The following is a 23,704-nucleotide window of genomic DNA, read 5'->3' as shown; positions in this document are numbered from 1 at the left end:
ATTAGTTGATTCATTTCACTGCTGCTTTCTGCCAGTAATATGGTATCATCAGCATATCTTAAATAGTTGGTGTGTCTTTCCACTAATTTCCACTTCTTTTTCCACTGACCCTAATCCAGCTTTCTATATGTCACGTTCTGCATACAAAGTGAACAGACAAAGAAATAAAAGACACCACCATCTGACATCTTTGCCTATAGGAAACTCTTAGTAGCTTCTTGTCCACAGTACAGGTTACATATCAGGATGATAAACTGCTGAGGCATACCCACTTCATTCAGTTCTCTCTCATAGAATTCCTCTTTGAATGAGTCTTTTCTCCTGTCTCTTCTATATATTCCTTTCACCTTCCCTTTATTTTTTTCCTGGTCAGGTAACCTATTCCTCTGCTGGTTGTACAGCATTCTTAATCTAGCTTTGAATTTTCCTTGGATCTTCTAGAATAGGTTTCTTTCCCACTGTTTGTTGCTCTCTTTTATTTCCAGTGGCCACCATAATAGTTCTTTCTGTCTCTACATGATAGTCTCTGAAAAGTTGCATGCAGGATTCAGAGGCTATTTCTGTCACCTTTGCTTTTGCTTCTGGCCTGTCCCTAGTAACCATGAGTGTTTCTTCCATCACGAAGATCATGATATGTTAATCAATATGTCTTGTTCTGGTGTGTTATCCGTTTCTTCTTAGATGCTTGCATAAAAGTTCTTTATTCAGCATCTGTTATTTAAGCGTAGACTTAGATGATGGCTATTTTGATCAGTTTTCTGGGAATTCTGATATTTGAAAAGATTCTGCATTATCTCCCCTTGCTTCCTGTCCTATAACTTGCCTCAGTAGCAGAGACACTATTTCTTCTGAGTTTGTCATTTGCAGAATATTGTGCTTGTCTGAAAGTATCCCATTCCAGCCCACTTTAGTTTGCTTATACCAAGTAGTATGATGTTTAACTATTCCATTTCTTGCCATACAATTTTGCTTTGCTTTGATTCATACTTCCCACATCCCACATTCCAATGCTATACGCTGTGCAGCATCAGACTTTCCTTTTGTCTCTCTGCATGTCAGCTACTAGACTTTCTTTCAGCTTTGATCTAGTTGCGCCATTAGTAACAGCACTATCTGTATTTCTCAGAAGCTCACTGACTGCCCTCTGACCTGTGAGTCACATTTTCTAACACTATCTCTTGTTTCATTTCAGATTGTTTCATCATAGGGTTTTTAAGGTAGGAAATATTCAGGAGTAGGTTCCCAATGATTACTTCTGTGTAGTGTTCACCAGAATTAGCTTTAATTTCACTGATGTTTTCTGTGGAAGCTCCTTCACAACTACCACCTTCAACTACCATGGCTGCCCAGTAGGTGTCCATCACTATAAGATATAGCCATTCTCTTCTGCTGATGTGACCATTGCCCCTGAATAGTTGGATGCATCTTAGTCTGGTGCTTTAGCTTTTCCATTCTACACTGGGTGACCCTGCTAGTGAGACAATCTGGCATCTTGGCTTCTCTGACATTCTTAGTTCCCCTCACCACATTAAGGTTTACGTCTAAGAGAGGGATCAGAAAACTGATGTTATGTAAATATGGTAAATTCTGTTACTCAGGGCATGGTTTAGGTTATAGAAAGAGAATGTTAAAGGCAAGAGGCTGAAATTTATGAATATTTTTTCCTAGGCAGATTTTTATACTAGGCTGTAGTTTTACTTATGTGTAAATTACAAAACAAAATGTGAGCTGTGGGAGGCCAGTTATCCCAACATGCAAGTTCAAGTTAATCAAACGGCATTTGCAAAACCATGTTTTTAATGGTTACACTACATCTTTTCTATCCACATGCATGGTGACATATTCAAAGAACTCTAAAATGCTGGGGAAGCAAGAATCTCTTTTTGGTACATTCCCCCTCTCACACAAAACATATAAATCCTCTTACAGTTCTTAGAGGATGTTGAGTTTGAGATGCACCTCCCAACACAGAAGAATGTTCTTCATCTATGGACTGGGCCCTTTTCTTCATGCTTTCACTTTACAAGCTGCAGTCAGCTGTTACAAGGGACAGGGCTTTTGCTTCAGGTGCCTTAAGGCAATGTAGTAAGTGCCCTGAAAAGGAATGCTGTTGTTCTTCACTTGTCTGGAAGGTTTTTGTTAGATGATTATTTTGTACTACTTTTAACTGTAGACAGTTTGGATTATTAGTTTGCTTTAATTCTGTGGAGTTTTCATTGTAATGTATTTAAATATTTTTTTCTAATTTTATGTAAGCATGGTGAAACTTACATGCTTACGGGGTGAATTTTGAAATATAATTTTAATTCTGACAACCTTGAAAAGCAACACAAAACATACATATTAGGCACTGAGTTCCCAAAGTGGAAAGACTCTCCTGTTTCCCATCACAATTGTGAATGAACGATTAACAATCTTAAAGGTATTTGTTGTTTAACCTAAAAGCTGAGATACTGCCATTCATCTTTATGATCTGATGCCCTGTAGCACATACAGGAAGAATCCATGTTCATGTCAGTCTAACTGGAAAGTATTGCCAATTCTCTTTTGCCTTTGGCAGGTAGAACCCTCTGTTCAGCTGTCACCCTTGTGAACACCATTCAATAAACATTTCAATACGACAGATTTCTTCCCACACTGACACATAACAAATCAACTAGGTAATGGATGGCAAAAGGCTGCCTGCACAGATGGCAGAACTGTGTAAAACAAAACACTGGTCCTGGAAAGCCAAAGCCTTACTCATTCAAATCACCTGGAGAAAAAAAACACAAAATTAAATGCCATCTCCACGGTATCATTTTTTTTAAACTATTGGATCAGAGTGTTGGCCCAGTTGACAAAGTATTATGTATTTAAATCAAGACATATTTACTTCCTACTAGGAACATCAAAAATTCTCCACCTGGTTTCAGGGAGACTGTAACTGCAGGAAATAATCTAAAATAGTGTCCTCTTCCAGTGATGGCCTACAAGAATGCCTGTGGTCAGCCTTTCTTCTCTGTAGCAAACAAGGCTCCGTTCTGTTTTAAATCCCAGATGTTTGCAAGAGCTCACTTAGGGTGCCCTCCAACGAGAGGAAATTCACTGCTGTTCCTACACATTCATCTCAGAAGCACTTACACATTTGAGGTAATGATGGCACCAAAGTCTGAGGGAGGCAGCAGTACAGGATATAAATCTGTCTAACCTGGTATGCTAAAGTGTTCTCCACCTTGTTTCCATTTATCCAGCCTGGAAATGATAATGACCGCAGAAGTAACAACAGCAGTAGCATGGGGGATCTGAGGACTTGACAGGGTCTATCTATGTCTCTATATCTTCATAATTGGAATGCTAGCTTCCTAGATCCCATGATCTTCTATGGTTCCCTGGTTGTTGGCATGCAGGCATTCTGTGTACTAAGCAAAAAAGCTGCTTAGGCTTCCAAGTGTCTCTTAAGCCTCTCTGTTGTTTGAGCTATAGCTAACACCATGTCAGGCAACTAAAGAGGAAAGGAGATGACAGGGTCGGTGACAAGAGTTCACTGGAAGGGGGGGAGGTTATTGGAAACCTCATTTTCAATAGCAGTAGTGATTCCTGGATTTGAACTGGCAATGACATTTTTCTGATCATTCAAAAAAAAAATTAATGAGTTTCTCAAGCCCAAGCTCAAGTCAAGACATCACATTCACTTGTGTATGCCATGTCTCCAGAAAGGACCAGTATTTCCTCAGCAGGAATAGATTTATTGAAAAAAGATTCTAGGGATGTGAAGATCAAGCCAGAATCTAACTATCTTGCACCTGTGGGATTTCTTTCCAGCACTCGGCTTTGGCCAGGAACCAAGCTAAACTGATATCAAGTCTGTGAGCCCTCACTAATAGCATCTTTGTGCAAAGTACGTAATTCCTTGCTCTAATACACAAAGCACATAATACTTCAGACAAAATATATAAATTACATATATCTTTGAGCAATGTATGCAAAGGCTGAAAGTTGCATGTGCAGAAGCAGAATTCTATTCAAACTCCTTTTTTGCTGAATGCCCACGCAAATGCTCAGTGTGAGGCAGACTTGCGCAGAAAGGTGGGCTGGAGACTAGAGAGTCAAGCTGAGGAATTCTGACAGATTCCCATCCCACAAACTGAATTCCTTGCACATCCCTAAAGACTCTAAGGTTTTTTTTTTAAGGGAAAATTGTCAAATTAGTATAAGCAGGTTATGGCTGTAGGATCAGAAAGTCAAAAGGAAAGAAAACTCTTGCCTCAAAAGACAGGTATCTACCTGGCTCACCTCCACCAATGAGCCTATGCAATCTAGAGTGTGCCATAAGCAGAGTGCTATTAAGAATGCCTTTAAATGGCTGAAATGAAACAAAAACTTCAGAAACTGTGCAAACAGCAAAACAAGAAAATCCACAGTTTAGACAAATGACTGGGAGAGAAGAAATACAAAGCTTCCAAACTCTTTTCTGCCAACAGCTTCTTACTGCTTCCTTTTGCAGAGGATACAGAATGGCTGATTAGTAAACCATGGGGGTGGGAGATGGCACTATTATTTGACTGCATGAAATTTAGCTCAGGTACTGTAAAGCAGAGTTGCAGAGAAAACACTGACTCCTATTTTTTAGAAATTGTGAAGATTATTTTTAAAGTAAGAATGGAGCGCAATAGGGCTTATTTTCTAAATACATTGTAACAAAAATGGGAATTGAGTTATGTACAGCCCATTATCAACTCTATAGTTTTCTTTCTTCACATGTCCAGTTCCCAGTAATAGCTGCATTTTATGTGGATAGTCTTGGCAGTTTTCCCTTTAGAAGCCACCTTGAGAAAATGACATCTCTCAGCAGAAGAACCCTTTGATAATTAAATAACAAGCTCTCTTTCAAATTACTTAATGAAATACTTACCTGAAGGTAGCTTGCCAGATTATTAGCAGTTTTGTATGCTAATTTAAAGATGGAACTTTTTCCACAATGTGGTTTTAATGAAGGTGATGCTTTATAAAAATGAAAGTACCTGCCCACACTGTAACCATGCTTTGCTAATGTCATTGACAGCCCATGAGTCACAGCTGTGCATGACCTGTGCTCTCATTAATTACAATGGGATCATCTAAATGCTGAAATAATACATCATAGATGCTTGATGCACAAGCCTGGAATTCTGTGGCATGACTGGAATGGGGTTCCAGGAGGGCTAAGCAAACATACCATCTTGGTCAGCTGTGTCCAGGGGCACTGACTTCAGCGTGAAGATCTTCCGCAGTTTACAGTTAGCAGAAATAACGATGCCATCCAATGACTGGAAAACAGCTCCTTTGAATATCCCACTAGTGAAAGCTACCAAGTCAATGCATAGATTACACCACTAGGAAAAAATAGAACAAGTTTAGTCAAACAGGTTTAGCCCTACGATTACATGGGCTGATAGACCTGCATCAGGCAACACAGCAGGAAGAGTCGTGAACTGCGTCACTACCACTGCTGCCCTGCCCAGAGAGCCCATCGGTGTCTACCTGCCACCTCCAGCACACGCGCTAGAAAGCACTGCCAGCAACTCCTGCACTGTGGCATTTGCTGCAGAAGGTAAGCAACTGGCAAGGCTCTCTCAAAGCAACCTGCTGGGTGCACTGCCAGCTGTTACCACTTTTTCTTACTGAAAGTGGTGGTGGTAGCCTGCATTTCCTATCTCCCCACCTGCATGGGAGGTTGGCGGCTCTCACTTGCCTGGCCAACTGGAATTCCCCAAGCTGCGGTGCAAGGTGAGAGTGGGAGAGCCCACACAAGGTAGAAGCAGGAGCATGGGCAGAAATGAATGGTCACGTAAGGAGGTGGTAGCAATAGCTTCATTGCTTTGCTTGAGAAGGCAAACTACGTTGGCATCTTTTTACAGAATTTCAGTATTAACATTTGGAATTAAACAAAATTCAAATGCAACCCTCATAGTTTCCTCTAGGAATTATACTTCTATAACATCAAGGAACTCTGCTAGCCATTTGAATTCTCATTTTGCTTTCTTTGAAGTGTTTCACCTTTAGAGGACTTGCCACTTCCAAATTTGCTTTAAGCGACAGCATATTAGATTAAAAGAAAGAAATCAATGACTGCAATAGAAATAGCAGCTGGAAAACACATGTTCAGGAACAACTCATCCAGGTTCTGTATATGGAAAGAATGGCAATCTAGTAAAGCCCTGTGTTTAGTTAAGTCTCCTATATTTCTAGTTCCTGGCAAGTCACAAAACAGGAATTGTACCAAACACTTGGAAGGCTATACTGCATTAATGTTTGCACCACATACAGCCTGAGGCTACCAGGCAGCTCTGCCATAACAAGGTAGAAGAAAAAGCTGTTAAAAAGGGATGGTATTTCAATGCTACCATAGAAACTGGCTTGAATAGGTTACAACATTGTTATTAAAAGAAATAGCCAAGTACTATGACCACAGGCAGAGAGAAGTCCTGGCACAAGTGGAGCTTGTAAAAATTTGTCTTCATGAGTGTTAGTGAGGCTCAACTCCATACATGTTTTGCTAAAGCACAACCCTGAAGTCAAGCAGCCACAGAATTAGCCTATAGTTGCCATCAATCTGAAATTTTAACATGGTTTTTATACTTGAAATCAATGAATCATGCTTCCACATTAACTGCGTTCAGGATTGAGAAACCTGGGGGTAATGATGTTAACCGTAAACTTAATAGAGGGACAATCAGCACAACCAATTCTGTAGTTGCTTTCCACTCTTCTCCTCCCTCTTCCTGCTTGTTTTCTTCTCCTCTGCCTCGATCCTATACTTAATGCAATTCCCTTTGCACCACCTGGTTGATCAACTCTGATGTCACAACACACCTGTCTAAGCAAGGGAATCATGATGGTGGCACATGTGGCCTCAAGCCATAAAAGAGCAGGTAACCTTTGCCCAGACTACTGAATATGCATGATTTCACTGTATCATTCCAAGGATGATGGGTATCCCTTATGACATCAAACTCAGTTTGTCTATAGCAGTGCACAATGAACTTTCCAGTAACACATCATCTGATCTTTGTCAACAAGAGACAAAGGAACATTTGTTTCTTACAAGGAAGGATGGTCGAATTGTCTGTATAATGTATATATTTTTATGCAGGTATGTGTTTATTTGTGAGTTCTTCCCTGTGGGACAACTTGCCTACTCATATTGGGAATTATCAGGTTTGAAGCCTCAGACATGATGGCAAGAATACTGAATTCTGAAAAGAATCAGAAAAAATAGGATTTGGTTTGAGGTGTCAAATTCTGCTTCCCTAGAATTTCAGGGTTTTTTTCCCTTAAGCATGTCAAAGCAGCCACATGATCTGACAACAAACCATTGACTTCAAAGGGTATGGGCAAGGCTTGGTGAACTCTTTAGAGCAACAGAAGAGTTTCTCTTGAGGGACCTCACGGCATCATTCCTTATTCTTGTTCCATGACTAACTGAAGAAATTGTTCCTAACAAACAAATATATACCAATTCGCTTTAGTTGCTTAATTTATACAAGCTGGACAATTAGGCTCTTCTTTGGACAGAATCTGGATTTTATGTTGTTTTTGTACCTTGGACTTTCTGGAGAATTCACTGCTCTGGAGATAGTTTTAGAATGCAAGTCAGGGTATATGTAAAGAGATAGCAAGCAGGGGAATCGCTAGTATTCTAAACAATTCAGACTTCGGAGATGAAGGAGAGATACATATCAGACACACATCCATATATTATCTGTCATTAGAAAATAATATGTGCATAAATGTTACTTGCTGGGTGTTGACATATGTGTATTTATAACAGAGGTAGAAATTTAAGAATCAATATATAGTCACACTTGGAGCTTTTTACAAATTTTGAGGGCAGGTTTAACATTCATTCTGAAAAGGAAACATTAATATGTTCTTCTGACAACTTCTCTGACAAAGTGATGGCCAGTGCAGGCCAATAAGGAAACGAACTAGATCAAAACAGTGGTTGTTTCCAGAAGTTAGGGATGGAATTCCAAAATGTGCACATGGAATGTAATAAATAGAGATGATACATAGTGAATGAAATATTAACCAGGATGTTTAAATTCCATAAATAGAAACTTTAAATAAATAAAATAAAAATGATCCTGAGAATTCCTTTTCAAATGACAAAAAAAGTACACAAACAAAAAGTCCTTATCTGAGATTTAGGCTTAGCATTACACTAATACTAGTGTGGCTCAAAAGCCGGTGAAGCAACATCTCATACTACATGGAGATGTAGTCTTGTCTTGTAGAGGGATCACCTCCTCTATTTCATATGATTCCCACTTCTGGCATGAAGAACTGAGGAAGGCAGGATTGTACCTGAATCTTTGGAAGGCTCTCATCCACTCTAGCACTCATCCTTGCTTCAAATTCACTTTTTCTCTATCCTGAATATGGTAAACAGGATTCATGGTAACACTTCTTGTTCAAATGCTTGATTATACCTTTATTTCACAGAAATATCTATGGAATACTTAGCATACACATACATGTACACTATTAATTCCATATCACCACTGTGCAGCGAACCAGTCAACATCTTATATTCAAGGGCATGTCAGTTTTATTTTCTTAGCACATACACTTAAATCAAGGGCTGGGAGAGGTGTGTGTGTGGAGGGGGGGTTGTGACCAACTTTAGCAGGTCCCTTCAGATATTTAAGTGTTATGAAAAAGTTAACACATACATTGACATTTTAAGCAAGGCAGGAAAGGTACCTACAATTTTGCGCTTGATCATAAAGAGAGGGATTTTTGCATGTAGAGGAGTTACAGACAATTCCTTGTGGATCGTTGATAAATACAATCTTCTTTTAATGTTTCTTAAATCAGTTATCCTGTAAAAGAAAGGTGAAAGTAGGGAGGGACAGAGATAGATCTCCATCAATTCAATAACTACTATCTCTGGGCAACCACAGAAAACTATCATTCATATGCAGAATCTTCATATTGAGGACAGCAAATGGAGAATTTAAGTATTACCCCTTATACAAGATAAGTAATGAGATTTCCCTCTCAAATTCAAAGTTAGTGGCTACAAGCCCAAATATATAAAATCACTTTACATGCTAATTTTATTTCAGTGCTCTGCACTCTCCACTAGATTTCCATAGCACTTCAACCTATGAAAGAATTCAATTTGTATGAACTGAGAAGCCACTAGCCTTTAATAATCATGATTCTTTCAGCCCCTTAAGCTTGTGTTATCTTGGGACATGCTGTCTCCCCACTAAAAAGGAAATCATTATAGGTTTTCTTTTTCTAAAAATGCACCTGCCATTTCATATGGGCTCTTTGTCCGCTAAAGATAGACACAGAACATAGTATGTCAGTTTCACTTCCTAAGCACATATCTCCAAACCTGCATTAATAACACACAGGGTTATTGCTAACTGTTCAGGTTGTTACTCCAGTGACACCTAGGACACAGGATCTGAACACCACTGATAGATTTAGACTCCAGTCACAATCAGCTTTGATTTAAATTGAACCAAAAGTCTTCTTTGTATGCTCTGCTTCCTTGTGGCTTCTAAGTATTCGCAAGCTGGCTTAATTTCTCTCCAGATTTCTCCCTACAGAAAATGGCTCACTATTACGATATATATCTTTAGACCTGGAAATTGATTCAGTTGTTATGTTATTGACCTGTTTCCATCAGACTGGCAATTCCTACTGTCCGCTTTCCTCTTTTTAAGGAAAAGATGTGAAGACATTTTTACAATTTTAAACTTGTGTTGAAAAATATAGCTTTCCCTCAATCATTCCCAACTTTTCTGATGTTCAGGATTTAGGTGTCATTACTTAGGCAAAATGGAGCACCCATACACCATGAGAGGAACATCAAGGTCTGCAGAGGTAAATTATATATTTAGTAAAATAACCTTGGGGCGGGTAAAAGAGCTCAATGAGGCCTGAACATGTTCAGTGGACACAAAATGTTGACTAACCAATGGAGGACAGGAACCACAAACTTCAGTGGGGAGAGGGGAAATGGAATGGGTAGAATCCTGAACAGCAGCGTTTAGTATAGCAACATTCTTTGCAAGTTCCACTTGTCTATTAAAAACAATTTAGGTCAGCTCTAACAGAAGGTCTGACAGAAGATCTGAATGTATGAGGAAAAGACCAGGTCCTTCCAAATTCGAAGCTATCATGTGGGAACTGTACATTGGCACTGGAATGACACCCACCCCCTCAGTGGGGTGAAAAACTACTTTCTGTGTACAAGAGGAAATTCTAATTTTGCTATAGGGATGACAACTGTCAAACATACTGCATTAAGGTAAAGGTGCTTGAACTTCCCGATAACCTTTCAGAGTGGGCCTAGGGATGTGCAAGGAATCTATTGGGGGTTGGGAATTTGTCAGATTCTTTGGACTCTGCTCCATGGACTCCTGTCTACCTTGAAGCAGCCTTGAGTCCAAATTCCTGGTGAGCGTTCCGAGCACTTGCAGTTCACTTGCCAGGAATCAAACCCCACATGCTGTGCAGGCAACAACCCTCTTCCATGCCCAAGGCTGTCCCTGTCACTTGCACTGAACAGGGAAAGAAGGTTGGTCACTTGTATCCCCAGGAAAGACATCTGCCACAGCCACTAACAGAACCCCTCTCCTGTGCCCAGTGCTGCCACTGCCTGCTGCATCAGGCAGGGGAGAAGGCTGACTGCAGCTCTGAACTTGTTCCAAGTCCCTCTGATTTACAAAGGACTACAGTGGCTCCCCATCAGAACATGAAGGCATCTGTGGTCACTGTGAAAGCTGGCTCAGGAAAGGCAAAGGGAATTTCCTTGATGAGTTTGAACTGATACATTCACCACTGAGGCTCATCTAGAAGGATTCTGGGATCTGAAGTCAGGTCCTTCAAAGGCTGACTGTGGGGTGGAATGCGCAGATGAACCACAGCTATAGGAGACACATCTGGAGCCCAGCTAATGGGACAACTGCAACTGTTGCTGCAATGAAAGCAAGGAGCTGTTGGATTTGGGAAGTGGTGGCAACAGGGTGCCTGTGCAAGCTGTTGACTATCTTGATCAGAACCAACACTCCGGGAGGTATGCTTTAGCTGAAATGTAGTCACGACTGAGGCTGTGGCAGGAGGAATGGATTCCGGTTGAAGTGATGTATCCTGGATTTCTTCTTCCAATGCTGATGTTGTCAAGACCAGTTCTTATCTTGCTACTACAGGATTCACACACAGTCAGTTCCAATGGTGGTGGGCAAGTTAAATCAGTGTGGTGAATCTTCCAGTGCAGCTTGTGGCCTTTGGATCTAGCTGCTTTCACCAATATGGTCCCTTTGGCCCTTTCAGCCAACTTCTTGACCTTGGACACTTCCTGGCAATGGTGGTGCAGTCTGGCCCATAGTTAGAGCCATGGCCACAGCAGGCAGTGTGGGAATTCATTGCTGGGTTATGCTGTACTCACGTACGCCACGAAGACCAAGAGTATTGTAATTTACCTATGTAACCATATAAGGCTTGTAACCATATAAGGCTTGTAACCTAAGCATTAAGGTGTTGGCTGCTTTTACTCGAAGGCCAATTGGCAGTATGCAAATACCTTTGTAAAACTGTGAAGTAATAAAAGCAGATGCCGGTGGTGACGGGGGAGGAAGAAGAAAAAACTTTGGGAGAAGAAGTTCTTTGTTGTTCTCCCCCTGCAACTAAACCGAGCATGCTTTGTAACCGATTTCTGGACTGCAGTCTTTCTTTCTTTCTTTAAACTTTTTCGCGCCGTTTGTCCAGGCTGACTGGCTGGCCGGTCAGCCCGCGACAGGCAGAGTGGGAGGGGTGCTGGGGTCTTTGAGGCAGGCAAGTACTCAACAAGTTTTAAAGAGTCTACCACCCACAGGACCTTGCTTCACAGCTCTGTTTGTAAGCAGTTCTCTCTGTTTCTTTGTGCCTGCTTGATGAAGGCCTGATAATGAGTAGGAATCCATGATGTGGCTTTTTCTCAGGCAAAGTTGGCAGGGGGAGTTTCCATCAGTTGGTGGGAGTTTGCACCCACAAGAGATGCATTTTCTAAAGACATCCTGAGTGCCATCGGACAAGAAGGGTGATTTAGAAAGGAACAAAAAGGGAACTCTGAGGAGAAAGGATTTTTTTCTTTTTGTAAAAGAACAGTGAGGTAGGGGGGAAAATCACAAGGAAAGATGAAAAACGGAGTAATGAGTTGCTAGAAAGAATAAAGAAGTGAGATATAAGGAAAAGCTGTGACTTACAAGAAGAAACAGACCTTCCTGAGGCATCACAATGGCAGTCAAAGAAAAACTGAGGGAATGGACAGGAACTCCTTTTATATAGTGACACTGAGAATGGGGTAGGGTTCCTGCCAAAGCTCTGTCAGCTGTAGAATCTTCCTGATAACAGGTTCCACACAGGCACAGAGTCCACGAGTGTGCTGCACAGAGCCCATGAAAAAGAACCTTGGATCTGAAAGTTGGAGTATAAATTAAATAACGTATCAGTCACCTGATTATTTATGTAGTTCCAAGACCTTAAGGTTTTAAATATATGCACAAGTTATTAAATCCAGGAGTGCACTTTTCATATCCAAAGAGATCACATCTCTGATTATCAAATGGTGGGATTTAAATATAAGTATGTGGTATTACCACAGTAGTCCATTTCCTTATGACATCTAGTCCTTCACTCCCATACTCCAGATAAGGTAAGGGGTGTGTGTGTGTGTTCATGCATGTGTGAGCAGTGGGTTTGATAAACTGACCATTGTTCCAGATTGCTTAATCAGATCCCTAACCTAAAATGCAATAGGGAGGCTATGAAACACAAGCACAGTAAGGCGCTGGTGATGCCTCTACCCTACTGAACTTAGTATGCCTTAGGTCATCCAAAATAGGTCATCCAAAATAGCACTGGAGGTTCCAACTAGTCACAACATAGTTAATATTTTGCATTCTTTGAAATATACCAACTCTTGTATAACTTCTCTTCCTTCTCCTCTTGAAAATCAGGTTGATGGTGGGGCTTTCTTAGATGCTCAGTTGACAGATAACAAATAAAAGAGAAAGGGTGTAAAAATACATCTGTCCTATAAATGATTACTCATGTAAGCCTTATTGAATCATACTCTTGAGTAACTATGTATAAGACAGAAGCTTTGGAAAGATGAAAACACAGTCCTGGCTAGCAAGTGCCATTTAATTTGCAGCGCACACTTAACTGAAGTTTCAAGAACACCATTAACTACAGCTTTTAACCCTTCAGAAAACTGCATTTAAGGACAGCCACTTGTGATTCTAGGAGTCCTTTTATTAAGATCACAATGTCAAAGAATTGTCTTATCTAGAGAGATGATACAGGATTTTTGTATTTACCAAAATCATAAATCTACAGCTTACATATTGCATGCCATATGCTAGTGATGAAGTGTCACCTAGGGAACTGTAAGACTTTGATATCATGGATTTCTTTCGGATTTCTTTTATCTTCCATTTTAAAATCTGAAGCAATATTTGCATTTCATGATATAAGAACAATGAAGATGCAGATATATAGTAGTTGCAAGCAAAACACGTCTTTTAAGCTTTGAAAAGAATCATTTACAATGAGCATTGACCTTGAAGAGTAAAGCATCTTACCCAGTGACTTTTCTGAGCTGGGAGCAAAACAGAGCAGAGCAGAGCAGTCAGGACCACTGCCATTGTCTTTCTCAGGAGAGAGGCTGAATTCTATGAGAAGTGATGTTAGATTATGTGAGGACAGGTAGAATGTCCTCTAGGTCTTTAGCTTCCTCTCATATTTAAAACATTTCTTTCTAACTGCTGATATATGAATTATTTTCACGGAATATGAATGCTTTAACTATTAGATCTTTTTTCCCAAAGACCTCAGCTATGATTTTTGGGAAATAAGAACCTTATTTTATTACTTGTCAACTTTGCTAGCCTGCATTTCCTCAAGCCTCCCAAACAGGATTCCAATACTTGTTTTTCATATGCTCTGTTTATTTTAAATCTTAAGAGTTACTTAACTTTCACAATAATTTATGTCCACTTGCTTGTGTAGTATCTTTAACATTTATTCAAGTTAATGTGGTAGTGAAGTTTATTCTGGTAACTTTCTTCTCCAAACGTTTTATTTCTTCCTGAGTGTAGCTGTCAAATTTCATCTTCCCATAGCAGGTTTCTAGGTCACTGCATTGTTACAGCATGTCTCTTAGAATGCCTCTATGGGAATCAAACTGATTCAACTTCCAAATGATAATCTTTAAATTCTTTTTCTTTGAAAAGTATAAAGCTATGACCAAAGTACACTTCTAGGGAATATGTACTACACCAAATAGCTCTGTTTTAGACAAATGTTTGTAAGGTAGTCTATTATATAGGATTCTAGCCAAAAGTAAATGCTTCTGGGGTAAAAAGAAAAAAAAAACATTTCTGGGAAATGCATATATTTTGATGGCACTTATTTTTACATTTAAAAGGCAGGGCACCCTATATGAAACTTTTGAAATCACAAGACTATATGGCTCTTAACACCAGAGAATGTTTAAAAGCTCTATAAAAGTTAATGTATTTTTATCATGTCAGTGCTTGAGTATTCATATCTAAGAGGTCAGATGTGTGATAGAAAAATAATGAGACCATGTTGAGAAAGAATGAGGTAGTCAACAGGAAAAATCAACCTCATTTATAATAATATCCCTCTGATCACCAGGTGCATAACTCTTCCGGCTATGGTCATTAACTGCATTCATTTCACACTTAATGTCTACATTTGCAAAACATTTTAAAGCAAAATTACTTTTCAGTTCAATTTTCAATTCAATTTTCAATTCTATTTCATAGCTTCAACTCTGATTGACTATTTTCCTCATGATAGCAAATGCAGCAAGAACAAGAGTTAAAATGGCAACAACTACCCAAAAGTACAGATATACTCATTGACACAGATTACCTATTCATTTTGTTCTTGTATATATGACAATTTACAGCAGTTTGTTAATGCTCTCTTCAAAGCTTAAAATGAACTCGGAATAAAAGAGCAACAGAATTTGACTGTGTATTATTAGTTCATTCGGCTTTTTAGCTCTTACAATGTTTTCACTTTGTTCTAAAATATTCAGCATGTATATTGATCAAAATGCAAAGTAAGATCACCTTTCAGTGATGGTCCTGAACACCTACAGAGGACCTCTAAAACTTATTGAATCGTATTTTTGTATCCTGGTAAATACAACCAGAATGAAAGTCATCAAAATACAGAAAATGGAATGATGGTACACTGGAAATCCTCAAGTGCATTCGATTCATGGTCCATGAGATTATAAGGCTCAAGAAAGTTTATGCACTGCTTCAGGAGCTCTCAACACAAAAGGAGGACATATTTAGGTTTAACTTCATTTTGTTCATGCCATACCTGGGCAAAGTGATAGGCAAAAAGTACCTGCTGGTTCCAAGATACCTTTCTTGGAACCCAAAATGGTGCCTTGCCTCTCCCACTTAAAAAAAAGAGAAGAAAATCTTTCTTACTAGCAGTTGGTACTGATGTGGAAGGTTTTTCTTAATTAACTGTGAGATTGAAGACTTTTTAATTGTGTTGGCTCTCTGTCCATTTCCTTGTCTTTTGACAGATTACCACTACTCCCATGGTGGTGATTAAGACAGTGTATCCTCTAGCTAAACACGCCCATGGCCCAGAATGGTTGCCTACCTTTGCCTTATCCAGAGGACAAAAACCTGTTACAGAGAACCACACCCATGATGACACTATGCTCAAATGTAGTTTACATCTTGTGTTTTGGCTCCCATCATCCTATTTCTTTGGCAAAATCATCTATTTTGTTGTGGAACAGCTAACTCCGTCAATACTTTTCCATGTTCACTGAAGCACCAAAAAGATGAGATATTACAGCTGTTAGGAGCCAAGCCCTTGCAAGATGATTTATTTAGATGGTATGTTTATAGTACAGTATTCTGGTTAGTTCCAGCATCACTACTATCTTGGAGGTGGATAGCTTTCAGTGACAGAATGGTGGACAAGTTCCAGACTTTGTTCATTGGGACAGATACATGGAGTCTACACAACTGAAGCTAACATTCCACATTACAAGTGCACCACTGGCAACTCTTCCTTACCCACAGAACATCAACTTCCCTGTGGGAAGGATTCTAAGAGGCAGAGGGATAGAGGCAGGGGAAAGAAGCAGAGGGAAAGAAGAACTCAGGGCCTACTCTAGAGCCTACCTTGATCTGACACTATATTTTCCTGAAAGATGCTATGCAAACAGAGAAATCGGCTCATAACCCTGAAAAATCTATGTAAAAAGAAAACAGACAAAACCTGTCAAACTATTGGAGGTAACTCATAATATTTAAACTCCTATAAATAAGCCATTTCTCAAACTTTTCATGCACCATTGGCACAGATTATATCTGAATCAACCTCTGCTACATTGCCAATTTTCAAATCAATTGGTTGAGCCATTTTCCAAGTATCCGCCATAGAATTTACTATCCCTCTACCATTTCTGGTTATAATGGGAGATATAATTTACCTCATAACATTGGGCCCTGACTGTGACCCTATAAAAGAACTTCATTCTCTGATGTAGCACCCACTGCAGCTCCCTGGCCAGCTGTCATGTCCTACCTGGAGGAGGATTCTGGCCACATGGCCACGGAGACTGTCTGCAGATAAATGCTGGCTCCCTCGGCTAGGAAACAGAGATGAGCACCACTCCCTAGAGTCAGACATGACTGGACTAACCTCAAGGGGAAACCTTTACCTTTACCTATAAATTAGATCAGTCAGAGCCTGCTCTTTGTGGCAAAAACCAAGAATTGTTATTGCAGTCTTTGGCTTAGCTGAAAACTAATCAGATATCTAGACTTTTGGCTTGCTTCCTGAACATGTTGGGAAACCCCTGCCTGATTCAAACTCTAGATGCACAACAGTACATCCCTGACCTTTGGACTGAATAGCACCCTCTCACTCATGTTTCCCACTGACTCGGATAGTGGAGGAAGCATAAAGCCACCAGTACTAGCAGGTACTGATAGCCTTCTCCCTCACAAATTCATCCAGTCCCTCTGATATATATTTCATGGTTTAATAAACAGAACATTGCCAGAATCCAGGAATGCTTGGACTACAGATCTGCTTGCACACTGAATCCCCCTTTCTTCCTAAATGTTTGTTCTCCTGCCTCACTGAATTCTCAAGTTGCTTTTCAATTGTCCAGTACTGAGAAGTTTTAAAAAGAAAATTCTAGTATGTGTAAGTAACTCTTCACTGACTTACTCCACCTTCTTTAGCCAAACAGCATCTCTTTGCAGCATTTGTTTTACATGGAAACAGCAAACATGTAAAATGCAACAACTTTCACACAGTACACCAGTTGTTGTTGTTGTTAGTCGCGAAGACGTGTCCGACCCATCGCGACCCCATGGACAACATTCCTCCAGGCCTTCCTGTCCTCCACCATCCCCCGGAGTCCACTCAAGCTCACGTCAACTGCTTCAGTGACTCCATCTAGCCACTTCATCCTCTGCCGTCCCCTTCTTCTTTTCCCGTCAATTGTTCCCAGCATTAGGCTCTTCTCCAGGGAGTCCTTCCTTCTCATTAGGTGGCCAAAGTATTTGAGTTTCATCTTCAGCATCTGGCCTTCTAAAGAGCAGTCAGGGTTGATCTCCTCTAGGACTGACTGGTTTGATCGCCTTGCTGTCCAAGGGACTCGCAGGAGTCTCCTCCAGCACCACAATTCAAAGGCCTCAATCCTTCGGTGCTCAGCCTTCCTTATGGTCCAACTTTCACAGCCATACATTGCAACTGGGAAAACCATAGCCTTGACTATACACACTTTTGTTGGCAGGGTGATGTCTCTGCTTTTTAGTATGCTGTCTAGATTTGCCATAGCTTTCCTCCCAAGGAGCAAGCATCTTTTAATTTCTTGACTGCAGTCCCCATCTGCGGTGATCTTGGAGACCAGGAAAATAAAATCTGTCACTACCTCCATTTCTTCCCCATCTATTTGCCAGGAAGTGAGAGGACCGGATGCCATGATCTTAGTTTTCTTAATGTTGAGTTTCAGGCCAACTTTTGCACTCTCCTCCTTCACCTGCATCAAGAGGCTCTTTAGTTCCTCTTCACATTCTGCCATGAGAGTGTTATCATCTGCATATCTGAGGTTGTTGATATTTCTCCCAGCAATCTTAATTCCAACTTGTGATTCATCTAGACCCGCCTTTCTCATGATGTGCTCTGCATATAAGTTAAATAGGCAGGGAGACAGTATACAGCCTTGCTGAACTCCTTTCTCAATTTTGGACCAATCAGTGGTTCCGTGTCCAGTTCTCACTGTTGCTTCTTGACTCACATATAGATTTCTCAAGAGACAAATAAGATGGTCAGGTAGTTCCATCTCTTTAAGAACTTGGCACAGTTTGATGTGATCCACACAATCAAAGGCTTTAGCAATGAAGCAGAAGTAGATGTTTTTCTGGAACTCCCTAGCTTTCTCCATGATCCAGCATATGTTGGCAATTTGATCTCTAGTTCCTCTCCCTCTTCGAAATCCTGCCTGTACTTCTGGTAGTTCTCGGTCCACATACTGCCGGAGCCTAGATTGTAGGATTTTGAGCATCAGTACACCAGTAGAAGAGGTTAATGCTGCACATAGCTGCTCTGCCTCAGAAGCAGGAGGTTCAATATTCATATGGAGTTCCATGTGCTCAAATACTTATCTATCTACTTCTACAAGCCAAATTGTATTTCAGGAACACAAGTGGAGAATTCCCATATATTTGCAGAGTGTTTCCACACCTGCACATACACAGCCAAAGACTTTGCACATGAAAGAGTCGCAGAGGCCTACTGGGATCGTCACAGGGGTTTGAATCACAATAATATTGTTTAACTTTTATCCTGGAATATAGGAAAAACACTGAGTGTTATAAAACTTCATTATAGGCCACTCCAATCCCTATTTATCTGAGTTTAAAGTATTAATTAAACTCAGTTTTATAGAATGATGATTTGTTTAGCCAAGTGTTGGGAATTTGTGTTAGGTGATTTAGAACATGTAATTCTGAAAAACAGGTTTTAATTTGTTCTGTATGGACAAGATCCTATAATGAATATAAATGTGCACAATGGTCAGCTGATGAAACTTTTCCAGAACCAGCTTATTTATAACCAAAAATGTGGCTATTTATGCTTCTAATTAATTTTGCTGGCTTCTCCTCCTTAGTTTATTGGCAGTACCCTTTCCATTTTGTTCTTCTTTCTATAATGTCATCTACTGCTGCAGAAGAACAATCTGTCTCTTCAAGATCATAAGACTAAGACTGGCCTAAGGTTTTTTGGTAGTCATATTCTCTCATGCTAGTTTAAGAATCAACGTATTTCACTGCTTTCATGGAGGTGTTCAAGAAGATGCATTAAAAGTATTCTTAAAACTTATAAAGCTATTCGTTTAGGAGTAGTAATTTCTGATTGTAGCATTGCAGGTGATACATGCAAGGATAATTGAAAAAATACACTGTCCTATAAAAATTACTGGAGAAATGATTCACAGTAATTCCTTATCTTTTCAATATTTTTTTGAAATACTGTTTTAGCAGCAAATAAAACATTCTTGGAAAATGCGAGTGGGACTGCAAAAATCACTTAACCCAGGACATATACAAAATACAGCAGAGCCAAAGTAACTTAACTAGGAATTGAGTGGCCCTCAATTTCAACAGTCAATAGGGGTTGTCTCTCAGTAATGGTCTCTAGGTAGCGAATGGCCCTTGGTGTCAAAGGCTGAGGGGGCCTCTATTTCAATAGTGAATGCTCTCATGGGTTTCAGTGCTCTTGGGATCAAACAGTCACTTGGTGTCAATAGTAGAGGGGGCTCCCTCTCTGGAGCAAACTGTCTTTCGGGTCTGAGTGGCCTTTTGGGATTGACTGGGCCATTGGCACTGATGGTAGATGGGGCCTCTCATGGCATCCACACTTCCACCTGGTAGTGGCCATCTTTTCCCCAAGTCTGGCCCTTTTCTGGCCATGCAATCAGGCATTAGAAACCCATAGCTTCCAGGGTCCTGTGTTTCCAGGCTTGTTTTGTGAAGGCCTGGCAATGAGGGCATGATTCAATGATGTGTCCCTCACCCAAACAGAAAGGCAGGGGAAGTGTCTCTCTGTGGAGCAGAGGGGATTCACCTGCACAACAGACAGACTTTTTGAGAGAGAAGTGGTACAAGAATGTCAAAGATCAGAGAGAAAGGGGGTAGGAAAGAGGTTTTTTTTCTTTTTGGAGTTTATAAGTGAAGCGTGAAAATGACATTCATGGAAAGATGGTGGCTGAGTAAGAAGCTAAGGAGTAAAAGCGGTAGAGAGGAAAAGATAAAAAATACATTGAAGAAATACTCAAGTTGGGAGGACTTTCTGATCCAGGCAGGCATGGGGCAGTTGAAAAGCAACTGATGGAATGGGTGGGAGCCCCTCCCATGGATGCAAGGTACTGGAAGGGGAAGGGCTCCATGCAGGTGCAGAGTCCATATGTGTGATCCACACAGATCACGGAGAATTACAGAATATATTTTGAAAATATCTGATAAGTTAATAAGAATACTTTGATATCCAAGAGCTTCTTCATCACACAAAGACAAACATGCACTTAATTGGGTACAGAAGTTGCATTTACTATTTGTTTGAGATACAAAGACTTCTAGAAACTGAGTGGGCTTGGGGTCGTAGCCTGCCATTCTAAGCATGCAATTACAATTTTCACCCTTCCCAAATGGCAATTGCTTTGTGTAATTACATGTCCAAATCGAGTTCACACATTTGTAAATATCATTTACTGTGATTTCGTTTCCAAGCCCTCTTTTTGCAAAACTTCATGTTCCACCCCTACACATCAAAGCACTGACAAACAGTCTTGATTGCAGTTTTGTTTTCATGTCACTTTCATGTTAAAATGACAGAATGGAGAACAGCAGAAATAAAACTGCGCCAACGAGGTAGCCAATAATTTTAAAAAACTCTCAATAGTGGTCTGCCACAGCTTCTCTTTGGTAGCGTTCAGTCACCAGTTAACCCTCTCCTTTCTTATCCATCCTATTGCTTTGTTAATTAGCCTCTCCCTTCACCTTACTGTTGTCTTCCTTATCTTGTTGATACCAAGAAATCTTAAAATCAATGTCATTCTCATCACAGAAAATCTGTTTCACATAATGTGCTAAAGAAAACGTTCAACAGCCCTAGTAATCATTCTTCTCTGCTAATGAAGGAACACACAGAGGAGGTTCCCCATGAGCCAATTAAGACATCATGCTTAACCAGTTTCATTAATAGCAAAGAATAATCAATCTATTAAAAATGCACATGTGACACGTGTAATATTTTTGTGATAGCTTATGATCATGTTCTTTCATGATTCTGAACATTTTCAATTTTTTTTTTTTTTTTGTCTAGAAACTGAGAGCCATGAGAAGTGAAGCCTAACACACCCTCTGGAAGTCATTTGTATCAATAGATGATAATGACGACTCACTGGTGGTCATTTGAGCTCAGGAAGCAGGGAAAGTGTTGGTGGTTGACCCATTAGCAAGTTTAGCTGCTAACCTGGGGAAAAGGTAAGAAGCTAAGTTACCTCCTCCTGTCTTAATAATCTTAAGTAGCTGGAGCTGAAAACCCAGAACAAGGTGCTGTCTGTCCTGGGAGGAAGAGACTGAAAGAAATATATAAGCGACAGAATTTGTAAGCATTGAAGGCTGCTGTCCTTCCTGCATGTAGTTCTAAAGAATTATTGGGCCTCCCAGTAACCCCAAGAAAGGGACATAGGAACAGTAAGCTCAAGGGCACTAAACTCAACTCCATGGAACACATCATGAGTCACTATTATCAATCTAGGGATTTTCTTTACTTGTGTATTTACAGAATGTGGAAAAAGTGTCAAAACTAAATAAAAACTAAAGAAGATACAGGGCAGAAAAGCAAAGGTACATGCCTGGAAACATGGAATTTAACCTCTTGTGCAATCGGATAACCAAACTGAATACTGAATCCTTTCCATTTCCTTACTTGAGTTGCTGGGAGTGGAAATCCCTCGGAACAGGCACTTCTTTTACATACTTTGCCATTTAAAGCAGTCTTGCTTGAAGAACACACCAGGGAGATAAATTCTATTTCAACTTTATTTGGAAAATAAGAAGGGTTAATACAGAGTGGGAGGAGGAAAAACATGGATCACAAAAGCATGAAAGTGTTCTAAAGACTTAGGTGTGTAGGCTGATTGTTTTGTACAAGCCTCAACTGACAGTTCTTTCACTTTCTTGCTTTCTTGAAGGCACTACACTGCTATTCTTTTGTACAACTGAGAAAGGGGACACAATATCTAACTTTGTGTTTTCAATCTACTTTTGTCTTGTTTGTTCTTAAAGATATATTTCTACCTTTTTCCCTTCTGTAAAACTTAACCATGACATCTATAATACTTTACCATGGCAACGTGAAGAAATCATTACCTTTTGCCATTACTTTTAGCCAAGTATACAGTTCACTCTTTTTAAAATCTAAGAAGTTTCTTGGATGCACTCAAGTAACCTTCATTTTCCTTCTCTTACCAAAAGCAGTTCTGTACAAGTGCACCTTACAATCAAGGAATAAGATTTGCTCAAGTTATATTTCATGGTATGCCATCTGAGCAGGATCTTACAGGTTTCCAGGATCTGAGAGCTTTCAAAATATGTGCATTACAGGAATAATGACAAACGTTATTCTGAGGATGTTTAAGTCCATTCCATCAAATCCTTGTTGCAGAGTGGTGTCACTTATTAGGATTAGTCTGCAATAAATGACTATGAATCACCATCTATAGGTGTGTGTATGAAGAGATTTTTATCCCATGGATGCTCTAGCCCATTTGATACCTGGGATTTTTCATTTGTATAAAATATTTATGCTTTGTCTTCTTAACTTGTTTCCAATGTATTGATATTTATACCAACAATTGAGATAACAAATACAATAGAAATCAAACAGCAGTGGTAACACAGGTGTACAACAGTACCTTGGCAATTCCAGACCTTAGGTTATGCATCCACTCTGAAAAGTGACTTTGGGTGAGTCACACGCTCTCAGCCCAAGATACCTCACAAGTTGTCCCTGAATCAAAGAATGTCTTGTCCTGCCCATTTCAAGAGGCAGAGCAATTTACATAAGATGTACATTGTGCATACAACTGACACAAGTTCTCCCATGCTTGTGTTTTGGAGATTTCTTTTCCCGACTGCAGCTCAAACAAGAATGGTTGAGACACACATCCACAGGTTACCAAATTAAAAGAATCCAGTTATTCATAATTTAAAAATACCTCATGTGATTGCAAGTTGCTAAGCAAGCAGCCATGTTCTACTTTTGCATTAAGTGCTATAAAAACTAAATAGACAGAACCTCTCATTTAAACAAGTTGTGTTGTTTCTTCCTCTGCAATGGGAAACTTGCTTGACTGGTGGCTGGTAGCAGCAAATTAGACAATTTAAACTCAGCTGCTGTGGAAGGTCTCAGAAAATTCCTTGTTGGCTGATTAAATCAGACAGTAAACAGAATGCAAAAAGTGGGAGCCACTTCACACCACATTCCTAAGCATACTGAAAAAAGATGCAGGAAGAAGAAATGACCCATAAAACAATAGGCCATCATTAAAAATCACCACGGCTTAAAAAAACCACAATGCTAATACAAA

At 39.9% G+C, this 23,704-nt stretch overlaps 1 protein-coding gene across 4 annotated transcripts in view; it reads right to left on the bottom strand.

The window, feature by feature from the left end:
- The window catches only part of CFAP20DC (CFAP20 domain containing), a 203,446-nt gene that overhangs the window by 130,003 nt on the left and 49,739 nt on the right, over positions 1 to 23,704 (bottom strand). For all 4 annotated transcript variants that reach the window (XM_044452102.1, XM_044452103.1, XM_044452105.1 and 1 more), the window contains 2 exons: positions 8,732 to 8,846; positions 5,198 to 5,354 (listed from right to left, as the gene is read on the bottom strand). In XM_044452102.1, the coding sequence (XP_044308037.1) occupies positions 5,198 to 5,354; positions 8,732 to 8,846 (272 nt within the window). The remainder of the gene's footprint in view (positions 1 to 5,197; positions 5,355 to 8,731; positions 8,847 to 23,704) is intronic.

The sequence above is a fragment of the Varanus komodoensis genome, unplaced genomic scaffold (assembly GCF_004798865.1).
Source record: "Varanus komodoensis strain SLA01 unplaced genomic scaffold, ASM479886v1 scaffold6_4, whole genome shotgun sequence".
Classification (NCBI taxonomy): Eukaryota; Metazoa; Chordata; class Lepidosauria; order Squamata; family Varanidae; genus Varanus; species Varanus komodoensis.
Note: the sequence above shows the minus strand (reverse complement) of the source record. Positions and strands in the feature narration are given on the sequence as shown.